This window comes from Sinocyclocheilus anshuiensis, unplaced genomic scaffold, assembly GCF_001515605.1.
Source record: "Sinocyclocheilus anshuiensis isolate Anshui unplaced genomic scaffold, SAMN03320099.WGS_v1.1 scaffold1005, whole genome shotgun sequence".
Classification (NCBI taxonomy): domain Eukaryota; kingdom Metazoa; phylum Chordata; class Actinopteri; order Cypriniformes; family Cyprinidae; genus Sinocyclocheilus; species Sinocyclocheilus anshuiensis.
Genome location: NW_015555810.1, coordinates 655,025 through 664,264, shown reverse-complemented (window position 1 = coordinate 664,264; position 9,240 = coordinate 655,025). Strand labels below are relative to the sequence as shown.

The 9,240-nt window shown below is 36.8% G+C and overlaps 1 protein-coding gene across 1 annotated transcript in view; it reads left to right on the top strand.

Annotated features, from left to right (window-relative positions):
• The window catches only part of map3k13 (mitogen-activated protein kinase kinase kinase 13), a 73,435-nt gene that overhangs the window by 51,087 nt on the left and 13,108 nt on the right, over nt 1–9,240 (top strand). Inside the window, exons 3-8 of the mRNA XM_016469347.1 lie at nt 592–1,285; nt 3,369–3,552; nt 3,650–3,841; nt 5,056–5,214; nt 5,563–5,721; nt 7,453–7,561. Of these exons, the coding sequence (XP_016324833.1) occupies nt 670–1,285; nt 3,369–3,552; nt 3,650–3,841; nt 5,056–5,214; nt 5,563–5,721; nt 7,453–7,561 (1,419 nt within the window). The 5' untranslated portion in view covers nt 592–669. The remainder of the gene's footprint in view (nt 1–591; nt 1,286–3,368; nt 3,553–3,649; nt 3,842–5,055; nt 5,215–5,562; nt 5,722–7,452; nt 7,562–9,240) is intronic.

Sequence of the window (9,240 nt, the reverse complement as noted above, 5' to 3'; positions counted from 1 at the left end):
ATATATGTATGTATGTGTGTAAAATTACATAGTTAATTAATTACTAAAAAAGTATACATCAAAAGTTCAATCAAATTAAATTGCATATTTTGTATTTATTAATATAAATGTATTTATAATATTTTTTTTTACAATAAAATTAGATATACAAAATTAATTATTGTAAATATTAAATTACATAATTCATTAATTACTAAAAAGGATTAATTATATCATTTTTATAATACAATTAAATAAATAAAAAATAAATAGAATTACTGTAGATGCAAAAAATTACATAATTCATTCATTACCAAAAACTGTGCATTAAAAAGTTCAATCTAATTAAATTGCCTCTTTTACTCTATATTTCTGTGTTCTGTGTAATGTTACTTTTATTAAAGAATTGTGTTAACTTTGCAACATGCAGACACCTAACTTTTTAAATCAGCACTCATTTCTCATTGTTTTGGTGTTTTTCTTTCAGCATCATACTCCATGTTCAAGTTGAAACAGTTCATGTTCAAAAAGTAAAAAAACAGTTCAGTTTTGTTAAGTTGCACCCATCAGGTTGTTTTTAAATGCATGATTGTCTCTGTCTTTCTCATGCAGGTGTGTCATAAACCCCAACAGAATTCATCTGTAAAGCCTCGCCACTCATTTCCCGTCGGGTGAGGAGGGCATCTGCCCATGCACACGCACAGCACCATGGGAAGCTCCCCGGAGGTGCTGTCCTGGACGTCCTGTAGCAGCCTGCTGGTGGGGAAGCTGAAGGAGGAGCTGAAGCTCACGGTCGTCGGTGACTCCTTGAAGAAAACCAACAGTAACGTTTCTCCTCAAGCGCTGCTTCCGCCAGCACCACCTCCACCGCAGATCATCGCAGACCTGGCTCCTCCCTCCACCCTTCCCATGCCGCTGCAACAGCTGCAGCTCCCCTGCAGGGACGCTGAGCCGGGTGGCACCAGCCCTCCATGCACGGCCCTCAGCGAGGACTCGACGCGGGAGCAGGGACACTTCGACAACAGCGTGCTGCAGCTGCAGGAGCATGAGGAGGCCGAGACGCCGGGGTCCTGCGGTCAGGGAGGCTGCGGAAGCGGCGGGGAGGAGAAAAACGAGGAGGGCGGGTGTCCGATGGACCACAGCGGGGACGACACGCACCACCATCCACATGATGACATCAAACTGCACTTTCATAGAGCCGGGACGGGAAGCGGCGGATTCCTAGAGGGGCTGTTCGGATGTTTGAGACCCGTGTGGAATATTATCGGGAAAACATACTCGACTGAGTACAAACTTCAGCAGCAAGGTTAGTGATGACGAGTATGAAGTGCTACTTACAGATTGTAGTCCATTAGATACTGATTACAAATTACAAGTTACAGTTTATTATAAGGTGTCCTTGTTACAGTGTAATTATTAGAGATCGGCCGATAATTGGTTTTACCGATATTTTTCCAGATATTTAAGCATTTTTCGGTTTTGATGTCGGTTTTGTAATATTGAATCCACCGATATGTTGTCATCATTGCGTTAAAAACAGAAGTAAAAAAGTAAATAAATATCGGTTCTGCATATCGGTTATCAGGCACATAAATATGCAAACAATCGGTATTTGTTATAAAGAAATTGATCTCTAGTAATTTAAGTAATAGTAATTATGCATAATTTACTGTTTTTACTTTAGTAAAAACACAAGTAACAAGGGCGCTGTAAAATAAAATGTTACCAAAAATGTTAGTTTTCCCCCAATATTTAAGCATTTTCCGTAATCGGATATTGGTTTTGTAATATCAAATCTACCAATTTTTTGTTATCCTTGTGCTAAAAACAGAAGAAAAAATAAATAAATATTGGTTCTTTATATTGGTTATAGGGCACATAAACATGCAAATAATCTGTATCGGTTATAAAAACTCAATCTCTAGTAATTATACTTTTAAGTAATAGTAACATTTAAGTAACAGTAATTATGCATGTAATTATGTATAATTTACTGTTTTTATTGTGTAAAAAACAGAAGTAAAACAATAAATGAATGTCGGTTCTGCATATCGGTTATCGGACACATAAACATGTAAATAGTCTATATCGGTATCGGTTATAAAAAATCTAACTCTAGTAATTATACATTTAAGTAATAGTAGCATTTAAGTAATAATAATTATGCATGTAATTATGTATAATTTACTGTTTTTACTTTAGGGTGATGTAAAATAAAGTGTTACCAAAAATTGTAGTTAGTAATGTAATCTAGTAAATTACACATTTTAGGTAATGTATTCTGATTTATTTTTTGATTACTTTTAGATTACTTTTGACCTAACTCGTTTATTACATATATTTGAATAGGATTATTTTGTACCATATTGATATAAAAACATATTTCATTGTTTGTTATCAACAACATTAAATGCATTAAACATTACTTTAAGTCAGGGTTTCTCAAACTGGGGTTTGTGAGTTGACGAAAACTAATACTTAATTAAATCATAAAAAAGTAAAATGCTTTTAAAATAAAAAAAAAATCAAAATAAATCACTTGAAATAAAAATGAAATACTTAGTTTACCTGCATGTTAGTGTGATCATTAACCGACAGGTCAAACTCGACTGTTGTTCATTGCTTTAATTGCCAACTTTTACTTCATGGTCTACAAAGTCAACACAAAATCAAAATAGCAAAAATCTAACTGGTTCTTGATTCGTTGCTCTAGATACCATTGTAGCCTTAAAACTGTCACAGTAGAAACACAAGAAGCATGGCAGTGGAATGAAAAAAAACATCTTGAGGGGCAGTTTTAGAATGCACAAAGCGCTATAATGATGCGAGCACAACGGTCAAAAGCGTCCGTCTAGTGCAGGGGTGGTGAACGTCGGTCCTGGAGAGCCGCAGCCCTGCAGAGTTTTGCTTCAACCCTAATCAAACACACCTGAACGAGCTAATCAAGGTCTGAACGGTTACTAGGAAGCTACAGGCAGGTGAGTTGCCACCCCTGGTCTAGTGCATGTTTACATAGAAAAACAATGGAAAAGCAATGCAGTGGAATGCAAAAATGTGTTCTGAAAATCCAAATTCTGTAATCATTTACTCACCCTCAAGTTGTTCCACACCTGTATGAGTTTCTTTGTTCTGTTGAACATAAAAGAAGATATTTTGAAGAATGTTGATAACCAAACTGTTGCTGGCAGCCATTGACTTCCATAGTATGGAAAAATGGAAATCAATGGCTACCATCAACTGTTCAGTTACACGCATTCTTCAAAATATCTTCTTTTGTGTTCAACTAAACGACAGAATTTTTATATTTGGGTGAACCTGTCCCTTTAAACTGATCTTTGCTGTAGTTTTGTTGTACGCTATGTTGATGGTGTGTTCTGATTGGTCAGTAGACATGTGGGAGGTGCCGTTTGAGGAGATCTCTGAGCTGCAGTGGCTAGGCAGCGGAGCTCAGGGCGCCGTGTTCCTCGGAAAGTTCTGCTCCGAAGAGGTCGCCATCAAGAAAGTCCGAGAGCAGAAGGAGACGGATATCAAACACCTGCGGAAGCTGAAGCACCCCAACATCATCAGCTTCAAGTAGGTCACAGTGCATGACCAGATAGTGGCTGTAAATGCTCAGTTTTGAGTTTCTGAGTGCAGTGAACACAACTAAAGTGTGCTGTTTGTATTTTAGGGGTGTTTGCACGCAGGCCCCGTGTTACTGCATCATCATGGAGTATTGTGCTCAAGGGCAGCTGTATGAGGTTCTCAGGGCCGGTCGTAAGATCACGCCACAGCTGCTGGTGGACTGGGCCTCAGGGATCGCCAGCGGCATGAACTACCTGCACCTCCACAAGATCATCCACAGAGACCTCAAATCACCAAAGTAAGACCTGTGGGATTTTAGGATTGTTTATTTACTATTATTTACATTTGAATTGGCTTTTATTTTTTTTTTATATTTTTAGTCAAAGTGTTTGTAATTTTATATGTTTTTGTCATTTTTATTATTTTGTGTTATTTTTATTTATTTTTACATTTTTTAGCCTTCATCATTTTTTTTCTGTATTAGTTTAATTTTCTTTGAAAGCTTCAAGAAAGCACACAGAATAAGTACTTTTCCACACTGCTTCTGTTTAAAAGGTTAAATTGTTTTAAAACATACTTACTATTTCATTTTAGGACTCCAATTTAGTTGCCAAGGCAAATTATTATTATTATAATTTTTTTTTATTAAGGTTTAATTCAAATTATGTTGTCAGTTAATTTGACCCACCTCGATTTTTGAGTTGTTGGAAATATTGGTTAACCTATGATATGTTTTCTTGATATTTTGTGACTTTTTCCTTATTTAGGATCATGAACATGCATGCAAAGTTTTGACACTCTATAAAGTTTTGTGTAATGTGTATACAAAATGTATGTTACAATTATGATGTTCACGGGTCAATTTCAACTACCCTCTAAGGGTATTTACATTTACTTTTATGCATTTGGCAGATGCTTTTATCTGAAGAAATTTACACTGCATTGATGGTGCATTTTCAGTTCATGCCTGTTAATTTAGCTGGGAATCGAACCCGTGAACCTGGTGTTGCGAGCGCCATGCTCTACTGTTTAAGCTTTAGGAAAGCACACAGAATAAGTGCTTTTCTACACTACTTCTGTTTTAAAACATGTTAAAAATAATTGTTAAATGTTAATAAAATAATTCTTAAATACAGTTTAAAAAAATCATGTTCTCATGTTTTGTAATGTATGGGAACTATTAAAGGTTCCCACACATTACCAAAAAAAAGGTTAAAGGTTTGCTATTTTTGTTTATTTATTTATTTTCATCTTAGTCAGATATTACTTTGAATCCAAAAGGTCAACCCACAACAACTGTACCCAGATTTTTAAGACAATACCAGGGTTTGGGTTTTCACTTAATATTTATGTTTTCTTTTATTCCAGCTTTATTTCAATTAACAAAAATGCTTACTTTATCAGATGCATAAAACGCTCAAAAACACTTAACAAATCTCAAATCACTTACAGTATATATGGAAATAAACGGGCAGCATCGTGTCATGCGTTTGTGTGTGTTTTCTTTTGCAGTGTGCTAGTCACTCAAAATGACAACGTGAAGATCTCAGACTTTGGAACATCTAAAGAGCTCAGTGACAAGAGTATGAAGATGTCATTTGCCGGTACGGTGGCCTGGATGGCTCCCGAAGTGATCCGGAATGAGCCGGTGTCGGAGAAAGTAGATATTTGGTGAGTGTGAGCTAATGCAGTGATATCGATAATAATCAGAAATGTTTCTCGAGCAGCAAATCAGCATATTAGAATGATTTCTGAAGATCATGTGACACTGAAGACTGGAGTAATGATGCTGAAAATCCAGCTTTGATCACGGGAATAAATTACATTTTACAGTATATTCACATAGAAAATAGTTATTTAAATTGTAATAATATTTCATTCTTTTTACAGTATTTTTGATCAAATAAATACAGCCTTGGTGAGCATAAGAGGCTTCTTTCAGAAATATTAAGAACTCGAGCGTTAGAGCAGTAGTGTGTGTAGTGTAAGCTGTGAATGCTGATTTTTGTGTGTTTGTAGGTCATTCGGGGTGGTGTTATGGGAGCTGCTGACTGGTGAGATCCCCTATAAGGACGTGGACTCGTCTGCCATCATCTGGGGTGTGGGGAGTAACAGCCTCCATCTGCCTGTGCCGTCCACCTGTCCCGACGGCTTCAAGATCCTCATGAAACAGACCTGGTGAGACTCTTCATCTACACACGCTTCTGTGCTGTTCTTATAATAGGGAAGAACACTGTTAGTGTTTACGGAATAAAGCTACACATGAACGGAATACTGTACAACAGTGTTAATTTCGTTGACGAATAATTTTCGTCAACAACATTTTTTTCACCGACGACAACGAGACGATAACGAACTAAAACTCTTTTTGAATGACAAAAACTATGACGTAAATCTATTGACATTTTCGTCAACGAATAAAAATGAGACGAAAATGTTAGGGAGGGACGATTTGGGAAGAGGTTCATTTAGAACGAATCTGTTGCGTGGTTCGGAGGTTAGATGCATACATATGAACCGGTGGGACATAAGCTAACATACACCTGCAAAACGTTCAAAAATGTCAATATGTGGGAGTAAGAGAAGAGCAGACATATGGATAAATCTGACGACGCAAGAGAGAACTCAATTCGGTCCGGTTTTCTGAGCGCAGACACTGAAGCACACACACACAGAAAGCGCGTCTCACAGCGCACGAGTACTCTTAAGCGTCGCATGAACGGAGAATTACAAACAAAATTATGTCGAATTGTCCGTTTTGACGAGTATTAGATTAGTCGACTAAAACTAGACTAAAACTAAAAACAATTCAGATGACTAAAATATGACTAAAACTAAATGGCATTTTAGTCAAAAGACTGACTAAAACGAAATCTAAATTTGCTGTCAAAGTTAAAACTGCTGTACAAGAAATATTGATTAATTGAAATTATTAAGTAATTAAAAATAAACAATTATTGACGATAATTGTGATATTTATAAATTAAATATCATATTGTGTTATGATTAAGTTATGATTAAGGACTGCCGTAATCTATCGAGGTGGCTGCTAGGGGGTTGCTAAGGTGTTTCTATGCAGTTGAAAGGGTTGTTCTGGGCAGTTGCTAGGGTGTTCTGGGTGGTTGCTACAGGGTTGCTAAGGTGTTTCTATGCAGTTGCAAGGGTTGTTCTGGGCAGTTGCTGGGGGTTTGCTAAGGAGTTTCTATGCAGTTGCAAGGGTTGTTCTGGGTGGTTGCTAGAGGGTTGCTAAGGTATTTTTATGCAGTTTTGAGGGTTGTTCTGGGCAGTTGCTAGGGTGTTCTGGGTGGTTGCTAGGGTGTTGCTAAGGTGTTTCTATGCAGTTGCAAGGGTTGTTCTGGGCAGTTGCTGGGGGGTTGCTAAGGAGTTTCTATGCAGTTGCAAGGGTTGTTCTGGGTGGTTGCTAGGGGTTGCTAAGGTGTTTCTATGCAGTTGCAAGGGTTGTTCTGGGTGGTTGCTAAGGTGTTTCTATGCAGTTGCAAGGATTGTTCTGGGCAGTTGCTAGGGTGTTCTGGGTGGTTGCTAGGAGGCTGCTAAGGTGTTTCTATGCAGTTGCAAGGGTTGTTCTGGGCAGTTGCTAGGGGGTTGCTAAGGTATTTCTATGCAGTTGCAAGGGTTGTTCTGGGTGGTTGCTAGGGGGTTGCTAAGGTGTTTCTATGCAGTTGCAAGGGTTGTTCTGGGTGGTTGCTAGGGGGTTGCTAAGGTGTTTCTATGCAGTTCCGAGGGTTGTTTTGGGCAGTTGCTAGGGTGTTCTGGGTGGTTGCTAGGCAGTTGCCAGATAGTTGCAGATATAGATTTTTGACTGCAGAAAGCTGTGATTAGCCAGTCAGAATCAAGTATTTCTAAGAGTTCTCTAAAACGATGTTTTATTGGTTCGTCTTGTACCTGCAGGCAAGGTAAACCCAGAAACCGGCCGTCCTTCAGACAGATCCTTCTCCATCTGGATATCGCCTCGGCGGATGTGCTCGGGACGCCACAGGAGACCTACTTCAAATCTCAGGTGAGCAAATGTTGATGTCTACATAGTGCTGAGCTGCTGTTCTGATTCAGTCTATCGTATCATCCAACGGTATCACTACAGCCTCCAGTAATGAAGAAGGGCAAAAGCAACATGAGCCACTTATCCAGTTTTTTCTCAGTTCTCTAATAGTTCAGTAAATAAGATCTAAATCACTAAAATAAAATTGCAAATTGCATTCAATAAACATGCAGTGTGAAAACTGTAGTGTGATTCATGAACAAATTACTCTTTTGAATCAGTTCTTTGTAAAGAATCTGTCAAAAAGACACAAATCAGCCTCGGACTCACGAGTTACTGGTTTGATTCATCTAAAGTACTAAAAGAGTTGTTAATAAAACCATTACGGAATATGAATTGTTGAAATTATAACCAGAATTGTTGAATTTTTAATGATTTCCATCAATAGACTTCATGTGTATGTTTGTGTGTGACCAGTTTTATTTTATACTTTTTATTAATATTTTGAATTATTTATTATTATTTTTTAATTTATATTTTTTGTTATATTTGTCATTTTTATTAGTTTTTGCTTTTTTAGTGTTTCTATTTAGCTTGAATTTATTTTATTTCAGTTTTATCTGTAGTCATTTTAGTTAGAATTTCATTTCAATTAGTTGCTATGTCGACATTTAAAATTTTATTTATATTTATATTTTATTTTATTTCAGCTTCATTTCAATTACCAAAAACAAATTTTTAATAGTTTTAGGTAATGATAACAATAGTGTCTGTGGCAATTAGCTTTTAATTAAAAAAAATTTAACATTTTATTTTATGTAATTTTTATACATTTTTGCCTTTTAATATTTCTATTTAGCTTGAATTTATTTTTATTTCAGTTTTAGTTAGAATTTTATATCAGCTAGTTGACATTTCTAATTTTACGTTTTTTATCTAATATTTATATTTTAATTTATTTCAGCTTTATTTCAATTACCAAAAACATTTTTTAATAGTTTTAATGGTCACACTTTAGTTCAGGGAACAATTCTCACTATTAACTAACTCTTAACTACGACTTTTGCCTCAATAAATACGCAATTTGATGCTTAATAATAGTTAGTAAGGTGGTTATTAAACGGATAGTTCACCCAAAAATGAAAATTTGATGTTTATCTGCTTACCCCCAGGGCATCCAAGATGTAGGTGACTTTGTTTCTTCAGTAGAACACAAACAAAGATTTTTAACTCAAACCGTTGCAGTCTGTCAGTCTTATAATGGCAGTCTATGGACTCCACGGCTTTGAGAGTCAAAAAAACATACACAAACAAAACCAAATTAAACCCTGCGGCTCGTGACGATACATTTAGGTCTTAAGACACGAAACGATCAGCCTGTGCAAGATATCATTTTTTACCTCTGATTCATCGCAATGTCCGAACTGTCCTGAGCGCATTCACAACATCCGGCGCATGACGCGTGTACGTGCTCTGGCATAGTAGACATAGATATATATAAGTAGATGCCTCATTAGTTACTGTTTCTATGGGCAACGGGAATCTACTTATGTATATATCTATGTCTACTATGCCAGAGCACGTACACGCGTCACGCGTCACGCGCCGGATGTTGTGAATGCGCTCAGGACAGTTCGGACATTGCGATGAATCAGAGGTAAAAAATTATATCTTGCACAGGCTGATCGTTTCGTGTCTTA